General features: G+C 38.0%; 1 protein-coding gene across 3 annotated transcripts in view; it reads right to left on the reverse strand.

Annotated features, from left to right (window-relative positions):
• Positions 1–25579, reverse strand: part of LOC135114948 (cubilin-like) — a 226195-nt gene that overhangs the window by 108530 nt on the left and 92086 nt on the right. For all 3 annotated transcript variants that reach the window (XR_010275724.1, XR_010275725.1, XM_064031254.1), the window contains exons 46-48: positions 16198–16394; positions 15938–15994; positions 4579–4690 (exon numbers count right to left, since the gene is read on the reverse strand). Coding sequence is in view for 1 of the 3 variants with exons in the window: in XM_064031254.1 (XP_063887324.1) it covers positions 4579–4690; positions 15938–15994; positions 16198–16394 (366 nt within the window). In the remaining 2 variants the exon portion in view is untranslated. The remainder of the gene's footprint in view (positions 1–4578; positions 4691–15937; positions 15995–16197; positions 16395–25579) is intronic.

Consider the following 25579-nt stretch of genomic DNA (forward strand, 5'->3'; position numbering starts at 1 on the left):
ATTATGTGGAGCCGAATATTTCTCTGGTGATAATGTGTCCTGAATAGTCACCCCCAAATCCTTTTCTTTACTACTTTTCATACCATATCTTCACCCACTTTATAGTTCCATGTAGGTCTCATTGTACTTTTTCCTTTTTCTAAAGCACAACATTTCTTAGGATTAAATTCAAGTTTCCACCTTAGACTTCAGGCATAAATTTGATCCAAATCTCTCAGTAGATCCTTACAATCCTCATGGTTCTTTATAGCTCTTAAGAATTTTGCATTATCAGCAAACAAATTAATGTAGCTATTTAATCCTTACTGCATATCATTTATATAAATTTGAAACATGATTGGTGCTAATACAGATCCCTATAGTATTCCACTTGTTACTTCACTCCAGCTTGAAGTTTTATCTCTGATTATCATCCACATTTGTCTTCTATCCAATTTAATATTCTGCCTTTTAAACCTCCTATATATTCCATTTCCACAGTAAACTCATGTGGAACCCTGTCAAATCCTTTTTTTATATCCAGTGAGTGTGTGTGTGTGTGTGTGTGTATTTACCTAGTTGTATTTACCTAGCTGTATTGTATAGGGCAAGAGCCAAAGCTCATTTTGTTGTCTCCATAATTATATTCATCCAGTGTTATGACCACAATTTCCAGCACACACAGTTGTAGCATTGGGCCTATAATTGTGACTCCTTCTGATCTTTTCAAGCTGAACCACTCATATAACACTTTGTCCATCATTTCACCACGATGATACTGCAGTGTGTGATGATTTTCCGCTGCCTTTGGGGTGTCGGTGGCTTTCATGTAATCCCACAACTTTTTCATTTGGGATTTAATGTCATAAATAGTTGATGAGCCCACACCATATTCCGCCATTAGTTGCTGTCTGCTTTCACTTCTCTCTAATCATCAACAAATGTCTACCTTCTGCTTAAGTGTAAGTACAACACGCTTCCTCTTTTCTACAACTTTAGGCATGATGAATGCGTCAGGCGATAAACAGTGCACACACAGGACTGAGTCACTGAGTAAACACAGTGCAGTGGGCCGCGGGTGGCGTGAAGCAGTGCACTCTGGTGGCGAGGGGACAAAGTATGCCTTGCGTGGGAATTTTAATTGATTTTATGAGTACACATTGATTTTTTATTGATTTTAAGGCTTGGGGAAAAATGTGCCGGATACTTGAAGCTGTCAGATGCTCGAATGCCGGATGAGAGGGATTTTACTGTATATACTTTTATCCATTTCAGTTTTACACCTTTTACCATCATTCTCATTTCTCTTCCCTTTAAATAGCTTTCCATCTATTTTTTTTATTTCTCCATTTAATCCTCCCATATTTTCTAACTTCCAAAATAGCCTGCTGTAAGGAACTTTGTCTTAATTTTTTTTTTCAGATCTAAATACACACAGTCTACCCATCCATACCTCTCCTGTGTTATATCAGTCACTATCAAATAAAAACTTATCAGATTGGTTACACATGACCACTTTTGTCTAAATCCATGCTGTTTTTCTGTTATAATATCATGTTTTTTTTTTTTCTAGAAATTCTGTCCACTGCTTCTTTATCACTTTTCACAGATCTTACATACTATGCTGGTCATTGATACTAGTCTATAGTTTAGTGGTTCTTCTTTCTTTCCACTTTTATAAATTGACATTATGCCTGCTCTCTTCCATTCCTTAGGCACTCTTCCAGTTGATCTTGAGCACTGAATTATGTCATATACTGGTTCAATTCACGGTTTTCTGCACTCACTCTTTTAAAATTAAACCTGATACTCCATCTGGTCCTGTTGCTTTTCTCTCTTCCAGTTCCTCCATCATTTCATAAACTTCTTTAATTGATATAATTTCCCACATTTGCTTTTTATCTTCTCATCTCGTAGTTCTTCAAATTCTGATTCTTCTATGAAAACTTCTTGGAACTTTTTGTTTACTGATTCACATATGTCTTTTGAGTCTTCATATGTTTAATTTCCACCTTTCAGCTTCTCTAATTTTTCTTTTAGTTAAATTTTTCCATTAATGAATCTAAAGAACAGTTTTGGTTTGTCCTTGAACTTTTCAACTAGGTATATCCTTTTCATATCCTTTCTCTTCCTCTCTCCTTATTTTCACATATTCATCTTTTGCTACCTTAAAGTCTTTTTTATTTCTTTGGTTTCAGTTTATTTTCATTCTTATCCATGCTTTGTCTCTTTTTCTTAGCACTTGCACATCTTGCATTAAACCACACCTGTTTTCCTCTTTCTTTAGGTTTCTATAATGGGACATGTTTATTCACTCCAGTCTCATATATTTCCATAAAAATGTCATACTTATCCTGCACATCATTTGCTGTTTTCACCTTTTCTCAGTCCATTTCTTCATAAAATTTCCTAAGGTCATTCATGTTTGCTTTCCCATAGTTTCTTCTATTACCTTTGTATGATTCATCCTCTTCACTGACATCATTATCAGTCTCTATTTCTATCACTACAATCACTTTTTTTCCATGAGGCACACATCTTAATTCTTTATTCTTAATTCTTCAAATACCATGTATCTTGTATTTTCAGCCATCCATTGCATCATTGAGTTTTCCAAAGTCAGCTTCAGAAATCTTTCTCCCCATGCAGTCTCATTTCCACCTACTTCAAACATTTTCCAGTTTATTTCTTTGCAGATGAAATCACCAACCAATAATACTCTTTTATTACTTTTGATTAATTTACTTAAATGCTCAATGGTATCTTCTATCACTTTCTCATATTCTTCCTTGTTCCAAGAATTTGTTTTGGGTAATACGTGTGTTGTTATTACCATCAGTATTTCTTATCAAAGGCTTTTTGAAAATCAAGGAATACATAGTCTACCCATCCATCTCTTTCTTGAATTACAGGAAGGTCCTGTTATACATGCATATTTTATACAAGAAACTAATGATACAAGATGTGTAAATAAGGGCCTATTTTCTTTATATGAGCACAAAAATCCTGTTCCCTTCCACTAACACACCTAAGTTGTATGGTGATTTATAATGATTTAGATGTGCCAAGACAAGATTGTGAGCATTAGAAGAGAACTGTGCACCCCTCCTCTGTCTCTTACCAACTATTCATTCTCGTAAGTCCTGTCAGTCCTTAACTCAGTGTCTCTCAGACTCTCATTCTTAAAGCCTTACTGCTCATTATTATACTCGTACTCTATCATCATTTTGCTTACAAGCATATTTACAATACAGTACCAGTACAATGTACAGTGCTTTATGTAACTGATCAGTGCTTGGATGTGTTTCAGTGTTACTGCTGGCATGCTCTTTCACTTGCTGTCTTTAGTGTGGTGTTGTGTGTGTGACTGACCACGTGGTGTATAGATTGTGCCTTATTTTACCTCTCAAGTGCTGACTGTGCCTCCTAAGCAGCCAATGAGTTTCAGTGTGAGTCCTAACAGTAAGGGTAAGTGAAAAACAATAACTATGTTATTGCTAAGTGAATAGCAATAACACTTGCAAAGAAGGCAGAGACTGTTAAGGGGCACAAGAGTGGTGAGTGACTTACCCTCCCTGATACACTATGCACATTTTATATATTTAATTAATATGAAATCATGTTCTTTGTATGCTGCTTTCTCTTTCATATTGTTATATCAACAGTTTGGTAACAGACACGTTTGTGCTTGGTATTGTACATTTTAGCTTCAAGACTTTTTTTGCTATTAGTTATGCATTTCATTATATGAGAATTCCCTATGCAAGCAATTCAAATGGAACCTAACTGCTCATATCATCAGGACCTCCCTGTATATCTATTATTCTAGAGTAGAAATATATCAGATTTGTGGTACATGATATTCCTTTCCTTAATCCAAAACTGTCTTGTGGTCAGTGCACTGTTTGCTTCCAGGTGTTTAGTCCATCTGTCCTTTTTCACAAATCTTAGCTACAACACTTGTTAAGGAGACTACCTGTATATTCCAGCCACCTCTCCGGTCATCTCCTAGATCTCATTTAATTTTGATACATGTTGTTCTACTCCCTCCTTATAGATTTCCAAAAGGAGGCTCACTTGTCTTCTACACCCATTTCTGCCATGAAAAAGTTGATCCATTCTGTTTCTTTAAAATATTTTCTGAGTTCTTCAGTCTGTTTTACTATAAACTAATTGCCCTTCCCTGTGATATTCTTTCCTTACAAATGATATATCATCTTTCCATTCCAATTCAATCAATATGTGATCACTCTTGCCAATAGGATGATTGTATCTAGCCTCTCTGACAATCTCAGGCTCTTTGGTGAAGATTAGCTCAAGTTGTGATGGCTTATCATTATTTCTATATCTGATATTTTGCTGGATCCATTGTGTCATTGTGTTCTCTATAATCATGTTAAGCAACATGTTTCACCAAGAATATTCACCTCCCTCAGTTGTCGGTTCCTACCAGCATACTTCTTTACATTTAAAGTGTGTGTGTGTGTGTGTGTGTGTGTGTGTGTGTGTGTGTGTGTGTGTGTGTGTGTGTGTGTGTGTGTGTGTGTGTGTGTGTGTGTGTGTGTTTGTGTGCATAGCTGGGTAGGTATAAGTATGTACCTTGTGGATCTTCTGAGGTCCAGCGAAGCCTGAAGCCCCGGCCATTAGAATGCCCTCGTGTACGAAATACCACACTCATAATATTTGTGCTCGAGTTGTAACTTTGGTATCTCTGAAAATAAATACATACCAGATTTAGTTAAATGGAATATATATATATATATATATATATATATATATATATATATATATATATATATATATATATATATATATATATATATATATATATATATATATATATATATATATATATATATAAACCTCCCTAAACCAAACCCAAATAAGCCAAATACTGGATAACCCAAACATCCTTATCAACCTCCTCAGCCAGTCTGCCCAGCTCCACTCCATCCCCAATCACACCAGAGCCATCAGCCAACATCTTTGACTCAAACTCTGAGTGACAAGCAAAAGTACACTAGTAGTAAAGTGCATAATGTTATGTTAACTCTTATATGACCAGTGTGCTGTGTACAGTTAAGTGAGCTCTTAAGTGAACACAAAGTGTGTAGTTGCATAAAGTTAAGTGAACTTTTAAGTGACCAGTTAGTGTATTGTGTATAGTGTGTAATAACAAAATATGCTATAAATATCTATCTTAGGGATTATAATGTGCTTATAATGTGCTAACAAATATGCTGTAAATAACAATACATGTACATGTATATGAACACAAAAACAAGCCAAAAATGTGTATTGCCAGATAAACCAAACTTTTAGATAAACTGTTGACCACCTCACCCTATATACCACGGTTTATAGATTTTACTGTCTATATATGCATATACCAAAACCAAAACCATAGGAATCAAGATAAAATAGATTAATCTGTTCTCAGACACCCATCCACCATATCTTGGTGGGTAATGACCAACACTCCCACTGCAAAGATGGCCACTCCACAACATCTCCAGTTTAAATTTTTTTTTATCTAGAAAGAATGTATTGAATGAACTTAGTGACACAGAACTCATCAAAAGATAGTGTTTAGACCATGCAAGCATTTTCCTTGTCACCACTCAAATCAAGGAAGTCTTACAGAGTGACACATAAAAGAGCAACCCACTTACTGCCAAAATGAAGGTGATCATAACACTTAGATATCTTGCTTCTAGGAAAAGCTACTGGGAAAATGCAGTTGTGTAGTAGTGATGGGATTGTGGGTCATAGAGAGAGAGCCAAAGGAGGCTCAGGATTACTCCTGAGTGCCAAACCTTGTTTGCTTACATTGAGGTTCTTCAATGGGATCACAATGAACTTATTTCAAAGAATGAATTAGTCTTACCCTCTGTGTCTCTTCTCCAAATCTATAAAAACAAAGGAATTATTTATAGAAATTATAAATTAGTAATAAATGGCAGCTTTTACTATGTCTTGTAGTATTTCAAATCAAGTAACTTTGTTCGAAAACCGAATTATGGTATGGCAACCAAAGCAATTATGAGTTAAAATTTTTGTTCAAAACCCAAGTTGTTTGAAAAGGAAGATGTTCAGTAACTGAGGTTCCACTGTGTATGTATATATATATATATATATATATATATATATATATATATATATATATATATATATATATATATATATATATATATATATATATATATATATATATATATATATATATATATATATATATATATATATATATATATATATATATATATATATACACACACACACACATACAGTGTATTCCATGGAATATAATCAACAGCTTGTTGAAAGAAGGAAAAATACAAAGAGAATGGAAAAGAGCTAAAACAGTCCTACTATACAAAGGGGGAATAAAATGGAACCATTAAATTACTGACCAATGTCACTAACAAGCTTGTATTGTAAGCAAGCTTTGTGAAATAGTAATTAAAGACAGATGATGCAATATTTAGAAGATGAAAAGATAATTACAGAAAAGCAATTTGGATTCATAAAAGGCAGATCCTCTGTCACAAATCTACTGAGCTTTTATTCAAAAGTAATAGATGGAGTGCAAGAGAGGGGCAGATGGGTTGATGCAGTATACCTGGATCTCAAAAAAGCATTTGATAAAGTTCCCCACAAAAATCTTACGTGGAAGTCAGAGAATGAAGGAGGACTAAGGGGAACAACATTAAGATGGGTGGATGATTATTTACAAGGGAGGGAAATGAGAACAGTAATCAAAGACACTAATTCAAGCTGGGATGAAGGGACAAGTGGGGTACTGCAAGGATCTGTGTTGGCTCCTATTATGTTTCAAATATACATAAATGATATAACAGAAGATCTAAATAGTTATATAAATCTTTTTGTTGATGATTAAAAATAATGAAAATAATAAAGGATAAAAATTACTGCAAGGAGTTACAAAAGGATGTTGAGAACATACATGCATGGAGCCAAAGATGGAAAGTAGAATTTAATGCCACAAAATGCCACATGCTGGAAATAGGAAAAAGTAAGAGACCTTCATGGAGTTACAAAATGGGAAGAGAAATAATAATGAAAAGTAATGAAGGAAAGATTTGGGAGTAATGATCCAGAACACACTGTTACGTGAAAGGCACATAAACGGAATATTTGGCTTTATATACAAGTTGTTTACAAACATTAGGGCAGCATTTAACTATTTAGATAAAGAAATGATGAAGAAATTATAACGAGCATGATACGACCTAAATTGGAATACGCAGCAGTAGTTTGGTCTCCACATAGAAAAAATGCTATCTGGAAACTGGAAAGAACACAGAGGATAGTGACAAGGATGGTACCAGAACTGAAAGACTTGAAGAGATGGGATTACCAGCACTACAAGAGAGAAGAGAAAGAGGAGACCTGATAACAATGTACAAATTAGTAAACAATATAAAAAGAATAGACAGAAATGACTTGGTACCACAGATGGAGGAGGGAGAGAGACTGACGAGAGAGCATGGGAAGAAAATAAAGAAGAGTGGGTGTTCAAGCAACATCAAGAAATACAGCTTCCCATATCAATCTATTGAAATCTGAAATGATTTGAAGAAAGAGGTGGTTGTGACAAGTAGTGTACATATATTTAAAGAGAGACTGTATAGATATGGTTATAGAGACAGGACAAAATGAGTTTTGGCTTGTGCCCTGTACAATACAACTAGGTAATTACAAAGAGAGAGAGAGAGAGAGAGAGAGAGAGAGAGAGAGAGAGAGAGAGAGAGAGAGAGAGAGAGAGAGAGAGAGAGAGAGAGAGAGAGAGAGAGAGAGAGAGAGAGAGAGAGAGAGAGAGAGAGAGAGAGAGCAACTTTGTACTACAGAACAGTACAGCCATAGTTGTGGTGATGGAGACCTGGCTCAACAGCAAGGTGGAGCCCACATTCGGCACAATATGGGGCTACAGCCACTGGGCCAGGAGGGACCACAGGTGTGACTATCTGCTTTAGGGAGGAACTGCAGGCCCAGCACCTTGATGTGGAAATGCCTCCTCAGATGGAGGCAATGTTCTTCAGAGTGGTGCTGGCTGATCGTTCTGTCCTCCTGCTGTGCACCATGTACTGCCCATCATGGCAAGTGCCTGACTCACTCCTGTACCTCACTGAGGCTCTTGATGACCTGCTGCTGGCACACCAATGCAGGCATGTCTTGGTGGTTGGCAACCTCAATCATCACCTGGAGCAGAATGGTTAGGAAAACCTTCCAACACTGCAAGGATTAGCAGACCACAGAACTTTCCCTATACATGAGCAGAGAGGGACTCTGGATCCTGTTATCCCTGACCTCCAAGAGGATATTCTCCACTGCCACCAGCTGGGTCTTATAGGCAGCTCTGACCACCATGCTGTCCTAACTAAGATGGACGTGGGAGGAGCTTAGAATGAGGCCACAACTCGCATGATATGACTGTGGGACAAGGCAGACTGGACCTCCCTTCATCATGACCTGAGTTGTACAGTGTAGGCTTCCCTGCTGCAAGGGGGTAGTGGAGAGTATGGCACAAGCCCTGACGTACTGCCTCTTGGCCCTCCAGAGATTCTATGTGCTACACCAAGAATATAACTGCAGACCAACTGACCAGCCATGGTTTAGCTACTGCTACCAGCCTGCTGCCACTGCCAAGTACACTGCCTAGCTCCACTACAAACATAATCCAGTTTGGCAAAATAAGGGCCTGCACCAAGCAGCCTGCAGAAGGATGGTGGTGACCAGCAAGTGGGCCATAGGAAAGTGGGAAGACCTGCAGAGAAAAGTACATGGACCAGGCGTAGACAACAAGACTTGTAAAAGAAAAGCAGGGAATCAGTCAGCAAGATACCATTTCTCCCCTCACCAGACAGGATGAAACTGTGGCCATCAGCAGTGAGAAGGCCCAGTTGCTGGATGACCTCTTCTCCCAGAAAATGAAGGTGGACAACCCCAGGCAGCCCCTACCTCATCTAAAGCAGCAGTGCAAGAAGACTGTCACCAAGATGGAAGTGACCCTAGTACAAGTTGCAAACTTACTGAGGGGATTGGACACCAAAAAAAGCCACCGGCCCTGATGACGTAAGTCCTTACCTATTAAAACAGTGTTCTCAGGAAGTGGCAGTTCCTCTCACCAGTCTTTTCAGCCTGCTTGCAAATAAACACCTGGCCCTCAGTGTGAAAGGAGGCTTGGGTGATTCCTGTTCACAAGAAGAGTTCCAGGTCTGACACAAAAAATTATAGATCCATATTCCTAATGTCAGTGGTGGGGAAAGCGTTCAAGAGGATTGTGGCTAAGGTAATCAGTCATCACTTTGATGAAAATTTCCTCCTCTCGGACCAACAATTTGGGTTCAGGCCTGGACGGTCCACCTCTGACCTGCTGGTGCTTCAGACCAGACACTGGCAGGACTCCCTCGATGAATGACAGGGCACTACTGTTGTAGCCCTGGATCACCTCCAAGCTGCTGATGCTTCAGACAAGACACTGGCAGGACTCCCTCGATGAATGACAGGACACTATTGTTGTAGCCCTGGACATCATGTGTGGCACAGAGGCCTGCTGGAAAAACTTCATGCAAAAGGCATCCAAGGCAACTTCCTCCTGCTTCTAGGGAACAACCTGCAGGGAAAGACCCTGCAGGTGGTCGTCAATGGACAGGCATCAGAGTCCCTGCCAGTGGAAGCATCAGTGCCACAGGGCTCTGTGCTGTGGAACGTCTATGTGGACATCTCCAGCAACTGCCAGTGATCTCAGCATCTGCTGATAATTGCACCCTCCTCTTCACCTATACCCAACAAGATAGCAGGCATGCTGCTGAGGATATCAATCAGCAGCTAAGGGTGACAGAGGGGTGGGGTGCATGCTAGCAAGTAACCTTTGCCCCAGAGAAGACTCAAGCAATGGTGGTGTCTTGGTCCCCTGCTGCCAGGCCAGCAGTGGATGGAAGACTGTTTTTTGGTGGTGTTCCTCTCCCTCTCCAGGAATCCATCAAGATTCTGGGAGTGGAGGTGGACCAAGCACTACAATTCGATGTCCACATCAAGACCATCTCCAAAAAGGCTTCCCACAGAGTCTCTACCCTGTGAAGGATGGCTGCCTTTTTCAACAGGAGGGAGACTATTGCTCTATAAGGCCCAGACATAGCCATCACTAGAGTATATTTTCCTCTCCTGGATGTCAAGCACTCCCTCTTGTACCAAGAAAAAAGACAGCATCCAACACCAGGCTCTGCAACTAGTGGATGCTGCAAGCCCCCCTGCCCAGCCTGAGCCTGTGAGTCCCCTCAACTCACTGGAACACCGCAGGGGCATTGCAGCAATAGCTGTGTTTAACAAGGCACAGGTGCAGGAAATGCCACATCTGGCTGAATTGTGCAAACCTCCAAGAGTCACTGCACACTGCATGAGAACAATGCATTCAGACAGTGTTGCAGTGGAGGTGCCACACTCCAGAGCCATCCAACATCAGCACACCTTTGTGGGCTGCATCTCCAGGATGTAAAACATTTTCACAGCCACTGTGCCTCAAGTCTACCACATGAAAATTCATAGTATCAAATTGATGGCCCAATCAAATTGATGGCCCATACCTGGAGACAGACACAGCCCACCCTAATGATGCTACAAACACAGTGATAGTGAGTGCTCCACACAAACATCCACACTGACACACATCACACACAGTGACAGACACATGAGTAACTCACAGTGGACTAAATGGGAGACAGACAGGCTAGAAACATTAAGTGGTTCAAGATACTGTGTAAATATGTATATTTTAGATCTAATAAGATGCATAATTTGTAAGATGTATATATTTTTATTTTCTAATACTAGACTAAGCTAGACTAAGTTAGGATATACTTAGTCCTTTAAATAGGTGGCACATGGCAGTGCACCTTTGGACTAAATCACTAACTTATGTTTAGAGAGAGAGAGAGAGAGAGAGAGAGAGAGAGAGAGAGAGAGAGAGAGAGAGAGAGAGAGAGAGAGAGAGAGAGAGAGAGAGAGAGAGAGAGAGAGAGAGAGAGAGAGAGACACACACATTTTTAGATGTGATGCTAGTACTGCACAGCTACAGTGCTGCATCACACTAGATATGATGATAAAACACACACTCTTTTATGGCTTTTGGCACCCACTCTCTTCCAATTATTCATCAATGAGCTTCTAATCCAAATTTCTTGTCCTATGCATTCCTACACTGGTGATACCACCCTGCACTTTTCCACACCTTTTTGTAGAGGTCCAACCCTTTAGGAAGTAAACACCTCATGCAGGGAAACCACAGAATACCTGACTTCTGATCTCTCTAAAATTTCTGATTGGGGCAGAGCAAACTTAGTGTTGTTCAATGCCTCAAAAACTCAATTCCTCCATCTATCAACTTGACACAACCTTCCAGATATCTATCCCTCTTCAATGACACTCAACTGCTCCCCTCTTCTACACAGAACATCCTCGGTCTGTCCTTTACCTATAATCTAAACTGGAAACTTCACATTTCATCTCTAGCTAAAGCAGCATCTATGAAATTAGGCATTAAGTGTCATCTCTGCCAGCTTTTCTCACCCCCAACCCCTCTGCTGACAACTCTGTAATGGGGCTTTATCTGTCCATGTAGGAAGTGGCTAGAGGGTGGGGAGGGCTTCCACTCACACTGCAATTTTAGAGAGGGTGAAATCAAAAATTTTTCATCTGATCAACTCCTCTCCTCTAACTGACTGTCTTCAGCCTTTCTCTCATCACAGCAGTGTTGCGGCTCTTGTTATCTTCTATCGCTATTTTCTTGCTAGCTGCCCTTCTGATCTTGCTAACTGCAAAACCTCCCCTCCTCCTGTAACCTGGTTACACAAGATTTTCTTCTTTCTCTCATCCCTATTCTGTTCACCTTTCTAAATCAAGAGTTAATCAGCCTTCTCAGTCATTAATCCTTTTCTCTGGTAAAGTCTAGAAATTCCTGCCTGCTTTTGTATTTCATACTTCCTAATACTTAAACTCTTTCAAGAGGGAGGTTATCTCTCTTTTTTATTATTCTATCTGACATCACTATGGGAACTTACATTAACTGGGCCTTTCTTTTTTATTTAAATTTTTTGTTGCCCTTGGCCAGTGGCCCTAACACACACACACACACACACACATACTACAATTTTTTTCCATAACTTTATGATGAAACATAATAATTTTTTTTCCACAATAAATCCTTGTAAAATAGGGGCACATCTTATGCACAGGTGTGTCTAATATGCCAGCAAATACGATATATATATATATATATATATATATATATATATATATATATATATATATATATATATATATATATATATATATATATATGCTTTTGTAGCTAGGCAAAAATATCTTGAAGACATACAAGATTGAAGGCTATAATACATTCTCCTTTATTTATTTTCTTTTATACCTGTTTCTATTTGCCGTACTGTTTTTCAATGTTCATCAGGAAGTTCATGTACAAATTGGGTAGTTACTTTCTGAAACCATCTTGTTCCATCTTCAAGCTGAATCTGATGGCAGTGTGGTGAGAGGCTCTTTATATTTGGTACTGCCAGATCAAGCAAGCAGTGGGAAGGGCTAAGCTGGAATTGACTGTTCCATTTTCTGTGGCAGAGCAGTGCTTTGAAGACAGAAGAATTTGAAGGTTATCACTTGTGTGTTGATTGTTGGCTGTTTTATGGTGATGTTCAGTAGGGTATGTGACAATGCATGGTCATTATAATGTACAACTGCAATAGCGCACTGAAATTTTAATAAACATTTAATCAAAACAGAGAACCAAAATGGCAAAATGAACTTGCCACTTATGTGAGCTCTGGAATTTTAATAAAAATTTAATCAGAATAATGAATCAAACCTGGCAAGATGAGCTCACCATTCATAAGAGCACTGAAATTTTAATCAAAATTTAATTTGAATAACAAACTAAAACTCTCAAGACCAACTCACCAACTGTGTGAGCTGCTGCCCACCTATCCACCACCTGTCCCTTACTCCCTTTTTTTCCTTTCATTTCCTTTCTTTCCTCTTGTCTCAAACCTCCCTCCCTGTCACCTCCCCTCCCCTTATTTGTCAGAGATAAGGGTCAAGTGAGTGATACCTTGCTCCCTCTCTCTCCCTCTTATTCATTTGATGTCATTTTCATTTCATCCTTTCCTCATTCTTTCTCACTTTCATATATGTAATTCATTTTCAATCTGATTCAATCTCATTCTATTCAGCAATCCTTAGGATTGTTCTTACTTTTACAGAGAGAGAGAGAGAGAGAGAGAGAGAGAGAGAGAGAGAGAGAGAGAGAGAGAGAGAGAGAGAGAGAGAGAGAGAGAGAGAGAGAGAGAGAGAGAGATCCAACTTAGGTGGGATTTACTGTATGTAAACGCATGACGCCGATTGTAGGTAAATGTGATCAATACTTGTCAAAACACCACAAAACTTGGGGTGATAATGCACAAAAACTCATGATCATAAGAATTTATGACTAAGCATGAAAATTGGGAGAGTATTGTATATATTTATTGTGTTATTTCAAATGTACTAGTGCAAATGTACTAGTTTTAATGTATTTTTGGAAAATTGTGGAATTTTTTGTTATTTTCTGGTTCCCTGGAAGAAATTAATTTTTTCTCATAGTTTCTTCAGTCACCATGGCACACATTTGACATAATGAATGCAACATTTGAAAAATGGAGGGCATTGGTTGTTGCATACCCTACTGTATGGTGCTTCTAGGAACTAGAGGCAACATTGGTTGCATTCCCTGTCAATTATCATTGTAATTTCATTCAGATCCTGGCAAGTAAGGTGATTGTGGTGTCCTGTAGTGTATGCCCACCTCCACTATACAGCATATGCCCACATACACTATTGCCAAGAAGCTCAACCAACTCCTGATCCCATATATACTCAACACATACAGACTCAACTCTGGTACTGACTTCCTCAAAATCCTGTGACTTTCCTCCTGCAGAAAAATGCCATAATTGCCTCCCTTGATGTTGAGAGCCCTTTCTCTAACATCCCCATTGACATGACCATCAACTTTATCCTTGACCATGTTTACTGCTGTGAAGAGACTAAACCACTTGACATCTCTGAAGGGCAACTCAATCACAATCACCAAAAACATCTTCAATAACTTTGCTTCTTCATTTTTTCCACCTTTATTTCAACCTGATGGCACCACTGCCATCTCATCTATCTCTAAAGCTGAACTCTTTGCTCAAAACTTTGCTAAAAACTCTATCTTGGATGATTTAGAGCTTGTCTCTCCCTCTCCTTCACTCTCTCATTACTTCATGCTACCCATTAAGATCCTTCACAGTGATGCTTTCCATACCTTCACTGGCCTTAACTCTCAAGAGGCTTATGGACCTGATGGGGTCCCTCCTATTGTTCTCTGAAACTGTACCTCCATGCTTGCACCTTGCCTAGTCAAACTCTTCCAACACTCTTTATCAATCTACACTGTGTATCTATCTTTCCTTATTGGTGGAAGTTTGACTACATCCCTAATCCCTCCAACTACTGTTCTATTGCTTTAATTTCCTGCCTCTCTAAAGTCTTTTAATCTATCCTCAACAGGAAGATTCTTAAACATCTGTCACTTCTTATATATGATCGCCACTATAGGTTCTGTTGATGTCACTCTACTGGTGATCTGGCTTTCCTTACTGAGTCTTGGTCACCCTCTTTTCAGGATTTTGGTGAAACTTTTTCTGCTGCCTTAGACATATCAAAAGCTTTTGACAGAGTCTGGCATAAAGCTCTGATTTCCAAACTACTCTTCTATGGCTTCTATCCTTCTCTCTGTAACTTCATCTCAAGTTTCCTCTCTGATTGTTCTACTGCTGCTGTGGTAGATGGTCACTCTTCTTCTAAGTCTATGAACAGTTGTGTTCCTTAGGGTTCTGTCCTGTCACCTACTCCTTTCCTATTATTCATCAATGATCTTCTAAGCCAAACTTCTTGCCCTATCCACTTCTATGCTGCCCTTTTCCATTTCTTTTTATAGGCGTCCAACCCTTCAGAAAGTAAACAGTTCACACTGGGAAGCCACAGAACACCTCACTTATGATCTCTCTAAAGTTTCTGATTGGGCCAGATCAAACTTAGTATTGTTCAATGCCTCAAAAACTTAGTTTCTCCATCTATCAACTCAACACAACCTTCCACATCCCCTCTTCTTCAATGACACTCAACTGTCCCCCTCTTCTGCACTGAACACCTCATCTCTTGTTAAAGCAGCCTCTATGAAGTTAGACATTGAGTCATCTCCACCAGTTTTTCTCATCCCCCCAACTGGTAACTCTGTACAGGGACCTTATCCATCCATGTATGGAGTATACTCCACATGTATGTGGGTGGGGGGTTCCTCTCATACTACTCTTTTATACAGGATGGAATCAACTGCTCTTCTCTAATTGATTGTCTTCAGCTTCTCTCTCATCACCACAATGTTGCATCTATTGCTATCTTCTTTCATGCTAACTGCTCTTCTGATTTTGTTAACTGCATGCCTCTCCTCTTCCTCCTGTGGCCTTGTTGCAAAAGACTTCTTTCTCTCACTCTTATTCTGTGCATCTCTCTAATGCAAGAGTTAGCCAGTATTCTCAATCATTCATCCCTTTCTCCAGTAAACCTGCCTGCTCCCATATTTCCTCCTTCCTATGACTTGAATTCTTTCAAGGGGAAGGTTTTAAAACATTTCCTTTCTACTACTTAATTGTTCTATTTGGCACTACTCTGGAATTTAACTGGGCCTTTTTTTTCTATTAAAGTTCTTGTTGCCCTTGGTTAGTGGCTCTCTTACATAAAAAAAAGCTAAATACAACTTAAAAAGAAATTGTACTAATATAATGTATGAACTGAACATGGCCTGAGTGCTTGCTACTACAGATATTACTGTAGTTTTTTTACTCACCAGTCGATTGCAAATGAAGTTCATAACTGGTGCATTATTATAAGGTCCATTCCAAATCTGGCAGGAAAAGTTTGCCCAATTAATGACATAAGAAAGAAATTATCTGTGTTCTATTTAAGTTAGTAGGTTGAAATTGCTGGACAAAATAATCTTGAAAGATTTTTAAATAAGAAGGTACATAAAATATAAATCATAATAATTATCAATAGGTATCATCAATCAGTTTTAAAGTTATGTATCACAAAAATGCTTGCTTTTACCTCAATGTGATCTCTGCACATGTATCGTCTCCTTGCTGAAGAGCTTCCCTGAAGATCAAAGTCTAAGAACTCCAATTTAATTCTCTTGCCAGGAGGTGCAGTGATGAGCCATTCACACAAACGCTGAGCTGCATATCCATGTGGGTACCCAGGAGAGCGTATCTCCCCTTCAGGCCCAGACATCAGACCACCACAAACTGCACCACAAACACAGGCAGCAGTGATTAGTCTTCTTATCATATATCTATCATTCTGTTTTTCTCATGTAAGAAAGTAGTAAAAATGGAATGTGCAGGTTAAAAGTAAGTGCACAGCTTTGTGCCGCAACTGCTACAAAAATTAAACCCTACATGGGACAGCTGGTACAGGAAGAAAGCTGAAAACTTTAAAAATATTACCATCACTGAGAGAGAGAGAGAGAGAGAGAGAGAGAGAGAGAGAGAGAGAGAGAGAGAGAGAGAGAGAGAGAGAGAGAGAGAGAGAGAGAGAGAGAGAGAGAAAGAAATCTTTTGATTTCTGTAACTTCACATCATCCATCTCATAATGATATTTTATTCTTTTCTTACTCTTACCAAACTCCTCTACTTTACATTTACTTTAATTGAATTCCATTTGCCAAGATTTACTCCATCTATTTATCTTATTTAAATCATCTTGCAGTACCATACAGTCATTTACATTTTCTATCCTTCTCATCAGCTTAGCATAATCTGCAAATAAGTTTATATAACTGTCTATTTCTTCATTTGTCATTCACGTATATTACAAACATTATCTGTCCCAACACTGACCCCTGTGGGACACCACTAGTTACTTTCAGCCAAAATGAATTCTGGTCTTGTATTACTGTTCTCATCTCTCTATCATCCATATAATCCTCTATCGACTCCAGCAGTTTTCCTCCAATTTTTCCATAATTTTTTTATCTTCCATAGCAATCTTCAGTGTGGTACTTTGTCAAACGCTTTCTTCAAATCTAAGTAGACATCATCCACCCATCCGTCTCTCTCCTGCACAATATCAATTACCCTTGAATAAAAGAACAATAAGTTCATGGAGAATCATCTTCCCCTCCTAAATCCAAATTGACAATTTACCAAAACTTTGTCTTTTTCCAAATGTTCCATCCGTTTTTCCTTTATTGTTCTTTCGCTTAGTCTTCCTACAACACTAGTCAAGGACACTAGTCTATAATTTAATGGGTTTTCCTTATTTCCTCCTTTGAATATTGGTGTAATATTCGCCACTAGACTGTCACCACTAGACTGAATTTTTATCAGCCAGTTGTTCTCTACATTCCTTCAATATCCAGTTTGATACTCCATCTAGACCAGTTGTTTTACTTACATTAAGTTCTTCCATCATCTTAAGTATTTCTTCATAACTGACTGGGACTGTACTTAGTATATTCCTCACCAACTTATCCCTTCCAGCATCAAACTCCCCTTCCACAGTAAATACCAATCTGAAACTATTGTTCATAACTGCTACCATGTCCTGTGCATCCTCATAGATTTTTCCTTCAACTTCCTATCTTGATACCCCTTCCTCCTTCTTCATCTTCCCACTAATATGTCTAAAGAACAGTTTGGGTTCATTTATACATTTATCTATTATATCTCTTTTATAGTTTCTTCTCTCCATTCTTATTATCTCAACATATTTATTTCTAGCATTAATATATTCCTCCCATCTGTTCTCAGTTTTCTTCTTCATCCATCTATTCCAAGCATTTAGTTTACAATTTCTAACCTCTTTGCATTTTATACTGAACCATTCTTTACCCTTTCTACATCTTGCTCCTCCTCTAGGTACAAATTTCTCCACAGCAGAATTATCTATCCTTATAAATTCATCCCATTTTTCCTGAACATCTTCTGCATCTTCAAAGTCTTTCCAGTCCACGGCAAAAAAGTATTTTCTTAATTTTTCAAAGTCAGCTTTACTATATTTAAATCTTTTCACCTTATAATTTTCATCAATGATTACATTTTCATTTTTCAATTTAAATTCCATCAACACATGATCACTATCATAGTGTATAGTTTCAATAATTTCCATGTCCTTGGTAAACACTAAATCAAGTCTTGATGGTTTATCTCTTCCACTAAATCTGGTATCACAATCAACCCATTGAGTCCTTAAGTTTCCCACCATCCAGTTTAAGTCTATTACTCCATTAGTTTTCACTTCCAGTTGTTGTCAATGTCTCCCAATTTCTCTCCTTACAATTAAAATCACCAACAATAACTCCAGCAACAATAACAAACTCCAATACACTACATTTTCTTGCATTAAACTCCATTTTCTATTTTTTACTCCATTCATATATTCAGCTATATATCTTATTCAAGTCCTCTTGGAGCAGGTCACAGTCCCCCTTATTCTTCACTTCCTTCATGATCTTCGCATCATCAGCAAACAGACTTATATAACTTTCTGTTTCTTCAACCGTATCATTTAAGCATACAACAAACGTAATTGGAGGTAGGACTGATCCATGAGGAACTCAACTGTAAACACTTGAAAGTAGATGTTTCATCTCTTACAACTGTCCTCAACTCTCTGTCCTTTAGGAAGTCCTCCATCCATGCCAGTAATTTTCCTCTCACACTATCTACTTCTCTAAATTTCCACACTAGTCTCTTGTACGGGTTTTCCTCAGATCTAAATAAATGCAAACCAACATTCATCTCTTTCTTGTATTACATCAATAACTCTTGAATAGAAGCATACCAAGTTAGTTGCACAAGAGTGTCCTTTCCAAAAGCCAAACTGTATGTCACTTATTATGTCTTTGGTTTCCAGATATTCAATTCATTTGTCTTTAACTGCCCTTTCACAGGCCTTAGCCACCACACTTGTCAATGATACAGGTCTACAATTCATTGGATCCTCTCTCATGCCTCCTTTGTATATTGGAACAATATTTGCTCTTTTACAGTCCTCAGGGACTCTACCATCCCTCAGCAAACAATTTATGATACTGTGTATTTTAGCACTTAGCTTAAGTCCCAGAAAACGGTCCAAAACCATAGTCAAAAATTGAATAAGTGTCTTGAAAACTCCCTCTTGAAGGAATTCAAGTCACAGAAAGGTGGAAAAACAGAAGCAGACAGGGAGTTCCAGAGTTTACCAGAGAAAGGGATGAATGATTGAAAATACTGGTTAACTCTTGCATTAGAGAGGTGGACAGAATAGAGGTGAGAGAAAGAAGAGTCTTGTGCAGTGAGGCCACGGGAGGAGGGGAGGCATGCAGTTAACAAGATCAGAAGAGCAGTTAGCATGAAAACAGTGGTAGAAGACAGCTAGAGATGCAACATTGCAGTGATGAGAGAGAGGCTGAAGGCAGTCAGTTAGAGGAGAGGAGTTGATGAGATGAAAAGTTTTTGATTCCACCCTGTCTAGAAGAGCAGTATGAGTGAAATCCCCCTAAACATGTGAAGCATACTCCAAAAATGGACGGATAAGGCCCTTGCACAGAGTTAGCAGCTGAAGGGGTGAGAAAGCCAGCAGAGACGTCTCAGAACACCTAACTTCATAGAAGCTGTTTTAGCTAGAGATGAGATGTGAAGTTTCCAGTTCAGATTATAAGTAAAGGACAGACTGAGGATGTTCAGCGTAGAAGAGGGGGATAGTTGAGTGTAACCGAAGAAGAAGGGATAGTTGTCTGGAAGTTTGTGTCAAGTTGACAGATGGAGGAGTTGAGTTTTTGAGGCATTGAACAATACCAAGTTTGCTCTGCCCCAATCAGAGATTTTAGAAAGATCAGAGGTCAGGCATTCTGTGGCTTCCGTGCAAGAAATGTTTACTTCCTGAAGTGTTGGACGTATATGAAAAGATGTGGAAAAGTACAGGGTGATATCAGCGTAGGAGTGGATAGGACAAGAATGCCATTGATGAATAATAAGAAGAGAGTGGGTGACAGGACAGAACCCTGTTAATAGATTTAGAAGAACAGTGATCATCTACCACAGAAGCAATAGAATGGTCAGAAAGGAAACTTGAGATGAAGTTACAGAGACAAGGATAGAAGCCCTAGGAGGGTACTTTGGAAACCAAAGCTTTGTGCCAGACTCTATCAAAAGCTTTTGATATATCCAAGACAACAACAAAAAGGAAACAACAAAAGTTTCACCAAAATCTCTAAAAGAGGATGACCAAGACTCAGTAAGGAAAGCCAGAAGATCACCAGTAGAGCAGCTTTGACGGAACCCATACTGGTGATCAGATAGAAGGTTGTGAAATAATAGGTGTTTAAGAATCTTCCTGTTGAGGATAGATTTAAACACTTTAGATAGGCAGGAAATTAAAGCAATGGGATGGTAGTTTGAGGGGTTAGAACTGTCACCCTTTTTAGGAACAGGCTGAATGTAGGCAAACTTCCAGCAAGAAGGAAAGGTAGATGTTGACAGACAGAGTTGAAAGAGTCTAACTAGGCAAGATGCAAGCACGGAGGTACAGTTTCGGAGAACAATAGGAGGGACCCCATCAGGTCCATAAGCTTTCTGAGGGTTTAGGCCAGCAAGGGCATGGAAAACATCATTGCCATGTATTTTAATAGGTAGCATGAAGTAGTCAGAGGGTGGAGGAGAGGGAGGAACAAGCCTTGAATCATCCAAGGTAGAGTTTTTAGCAAAGGTTTGAGCAAAGAGTTCAGCTTTATAGATAGATGTGATAGCAGTGGTGCCATCTGGCTGAAATAAAGGAGGGAAAGAAGAAGAAGCAAAGTTATTGGAAATATTTTTGGCTAGTTAGATCTTGAAAGAGTTTGACACTTTCTATTAATGAAGGAGTTTTTGGCTAGTTGGAGAACAGACTTGGCATTGTTCTGGGTAGAAATATAAAGTGGATGAGATTCTGGTGATGGAAGGCTTAAGTACATTTTGTACTTTTATTATTTCTTCATTTCCCATTTTCTATGTCTATTTTGGTCTCTTCACTTTTTTCTCACTTCCATTACATGACATTTTTTCACATTAAATTCCATCTCCTATTTCTTACTCCAGTCCCAGATTTGATTAAAATCCTCTTGTAGAATTTCAGTCTGTTGTTTCTTATATGTTTTTGCAATTTTGCATCGTCTGCAAACAAACTCATGTGACCCTTTACTCCTTCAGACATATCATTTATGTAAATCAGTAAAAGTATTGGTGCCAGCACTGATCTCTGTGGTACTCAAGCATCTACTTTTCTCCATTTTGATTTTACATCTTTTACTGCCATTCTCATTTCCCTTCCCTTTAAATAGCTTTCCATTCAGTTTATTATTTTTTTTCCACTTAATCCTCTTACATGTTCTAGCTCCCAAGTAGCTTGTTGTGGGAAACTTTGTCAAAAGCTCTTTTAGATCTAAATACAGTCTACCCATCTATCCCTCTCCTGTGTTATATTAGTCACTCTTGAATAGAAGCTCATCAAATTTGTTACACATGATCACTTTTGTCTAAAGCCATACTATTTTCTATTATTATATCATGTCTTCTAGAAATTTTGTCCACTTTTTTAGATCTCACATACTATGCTGGTCATTCATACTGGTCTATAGTATAGTGGTTCTGTCTCTCCAGTTTTATAAATTGTCACTATGTCTGCTCTCTTCCACTTCTTAGGCACTCTTCCAGTTGATAATGAGTACTTTATTATGCCACATACTGGTTCAATTAACTGTTTCTGCACTCATTTAAAATTAAACCTGATACTCCAAATGGTCCTGTTGCTTTTCTCTCCAGTTTCTGCATCATTTTATAAAGTTCTTCTTTGATTACTTTAATTTCCCACATCTGTTTTTTTGTCTTCTCATCTTGTGGTTCTTAAAAATTCGGATTCTTCTGTAAAAACTTGCTGAAACTTTTTGTTTAGCAATTCACTCACATCTTCTAGGTTTTCATATGTTTCATTTCTATCCTTCAACCTTCCTAGTTTTTCTTTTAGTTCATCCTAGCACTTTTCAACTATATCCTTTTCAAATTTTTTCCCATCCTCTCTCCTTATTTTCACATATTCATTTCTTGCTATCTTAAAGCCTCTTTTATTTTTTGGTTTTGATTTCTTTTCATTAATATCGATGCTTTGCCTCTTTTTTTTCTTTTCCCTTACCCATCTTGCATTGAACCACACCTGTTTTTCTCTTTCTTTAGGTTTGTATAGTGGGATGTATTTATTCACTCCTGTCTCATATAGTTCCATAAAATGTCATACTTATCTTGCACATCATTTGCTCTTTTCAGCTTTTCCCAGTCCATTTCTTCATAAAGTTTCTTAAGATCATCTATATTTGCTTTCCCATAGTTTCTCCTGTTTTCTTTGTATGATTCATCCTCTTCACTGACATCATTATCAGTCTCCATTTCTATCATTACATGGTCACTTTTTCTCATGTGGCACACAGATCTTAATTCTTTAGTTAGGTCAATTCCTTTCATTAATATTAGGTCAAATCTTATTGGTTCATCACTTCCCTATATCTTGTATTTTCAGTCACCCATTGCATCACTGTGTTTTCCATAGTCAGCTTCAGAAATCTTTCTGCCCATGCAGTCTCATTTCCTCCTACCTCGAACATTTCCGAATTTACTTCTTTGCAATTTAAGTCATTAACCAATAATACTCTTTTATTACTTTTGATTAATTTACTCAAACACTAGATGGTATCTTCTATTATTTTCTCACAGTCTTTACCAATCCTGTCTCTTCTCCACATATTCCAGTTACTGTGAATGACAATCTGATTTTCTTCTTTTAGCTGTGTTTCCAGATGTTTTTGTTTTAAATAGTCTTATAATTCCAATGTTCTGTGTAACAAGGTTTATCTATGTTGGTATACATCACATTCAGTCCTTCATTTTTACTATTTTTCTCTATTTTATTTTCATTTATTCCTTTTCCTTTATGTACCATTTCTCCACTCTGTCTCCCAAAACTCTCCAAAAATATTGATCTTTTCTTCTGTTCTTGATTGATTTTTCTCTTTAGTTTCTTCATACATTTCTTTCAGTTTTGTCCGTTCTTCTTGATTTCTTTAATTTCTTCTACATCCCTTAGTTTGGATGTTCTCCCTAGTACAATAGAACCTCGGTTCTCAAACTTAATTTGTTCCTGAATGCCATTTGAAACTGAAATGTTAAAAAAACCGAAACTATTTTCCCTACAGGAATCAATGTAAAATGGATTAATCTGTTCTCAGACACCAGTCTAACCTGTCTTAGTGGCTTGTGACAGATGCTCCCACAGCCAAGATGGCTGCTTCAAAACATCTCCAGCTCACAAATTATTTATCCAGAAAGGATATATTGAATGAACTTAGAGACATAGAACTCATCAGAAGATATTGTTTAGTCTGATCTAGTGAGGGAAGCCTTACAGAGGGACAGAGAGGAGCAACCCACTTACAGCTAAAATGAAGGTGACCATAACACTTAGACATCTTGCTGCTAGGCAGAGCTACTGGAAGAATGCAGTGTGCAGTAGTGATGGCATTGGGGATCATTGAGAGAGCCACAGATGGCTCAGGATTACTCCTGAACACTGAAAACTGTTTGTTTACATCAGGGCTTTTCAATAGGGTCACCTTAACCTTATTTCAAAGATTGTATTACTGTTTTACACTCTGTCTCTTCTCCATATATATATAAAAACGAAGTAGATATTTATAGAAACTATAAATTAGTAATAAACAGCAGCTTTTGCTATGTCTTTTAATATTTGAAATCAAGTAACTTTGTTCTAGAACCAAATTATGGTACCACAACTGAAACAATAATGAGTTCAAAATTTTGTCTGAAAACCAATTTGTTCAAAAAAGGAGGCATTCAGTAACCTTGGTTCCACTGTATCTCTTCTGCTGCTTGTTGTGATTTTAGTCTTATTTTCATGAGTCTTGTTTTGCCTTCCAGATAAGGTCCCAGTCAAACAATTTCTTCCACTTCCTCCTCGAATTTAGCGTCATCTTTATCATTTAGTTTCTTCAACAAATCCTTCACTGTTTTTGTTTCTTCTTTGTGTGTGTGTGTGTGTGTGTGTGTGTGTGTGTGTGTGTGTGTGTGTGTGTGTGTGTGTGTGTGTGAGACCTAATTTTTCTTATTCTATTGTGTTTTCAAAGTAATAAATTAAGCCTGTCTAATATTTTAATAGTGTTTTATTATACTCTCCATATTTTGAATGCACATTAAATTTTATGGTATTGTTATATAAGTGTGTATATGTAAACAGTAGATCCTCCCATATCCAGATCACCAGTCTCTCAGGTCTTACTCAGGGCTGAAACTCAAATCACCTTGGTTAGTGGCTGGTTCCTTACAGTTCAAACTACCTGCCTGCTCAATCCTGCCACTCCATCCCACCAGGCAGCATGCAGGAGCAAAAGCAGTCTATATAACTGTACTCATTGTAGCATTAAAATAAAATGAAGCATTTTTAACATTATTGGATAAGTACAAACATTATGTATTAACCATTTTTACCATTAACTCTTTGATATTATAAACCTCTTCTCTTCTCCATTATATATATATATATATATATATATATATATATATATATATATATATATATATATATATATATATATATATATATATATATATGTAATATTCTGATGTGAATCATGCATCAATTTGCTTCTGAGTCATACTCCAACACAAAGAACTTTAAGCCTAACACAGCAATGGGCAGCAACAAGCCACTCCACTAATATTGGGGGAGCAAGTGTGCCATTGCTATTGTTGCCAGCCCCATCACCCACAGTGATGCTAGTTTAGCAGAAAGAAGTGTGGGCTTCAGTTGCCACCACCACCACCACCATTCACAGTGATGCTAATTTAATGAGAAGGGCAAGTTGCAACTGCCACTGCCATACACATTGATGCAAGTTTAGTGGGGAAAAGGGTGAGATGCCACCATACACAGTGATGCAAGTACAGTGAGAAGATGCAGTCACCAATGCTGCTGCTGCTGCCATACAGAGATATCAACAGTGTGTGTTCATCAGTTGTGTGTGTAAACAGTGGCTTAGCTTGGTACTTTAACAACTGTTAGTGTACTGTTTTAGTTTTTATTCATTATGCTTTTGATTTTTTATTAACTATATATTCATTACCTTTGGTTCTATGCATAAGAATTTTGAATGCTATAGATAGAATATAGATATAAAATATTTCATTTTTATTTTTTGGGGGGCCTGTCTTAGCCAGGTCAGGATCATAGTCCTTTTCAGCCATTGCTTTCATTAAAATTAATGCAAATTGCATCTAACATGGGCTGACACCAGAACCAAACGCTTGTGTTAGTGGTGACCTGACTATTCATGTATCGTCCAACAGTCTTTTTACAATCCAACAATCAATGTACCGTTCAACAACTGACTGTCTTCAGCCTCTCTCTC

The sequence above is a fragment of the Scylla paramamosain genome, chromosome 28 (assembly GCF_035594125.1).
Source record: "Scylla paramamosain isolate STU-SP2022 chromosome 28, ASM3559412v1, whole genome shotgun sequence".
Classification (NCBI taxonomy): domain Eukaryota; kingdom Metazoa; phylum Arthropoda; class Malacostraca; order Decapoda; family Portunidae; genus Scylla; species Scylla paramamosain.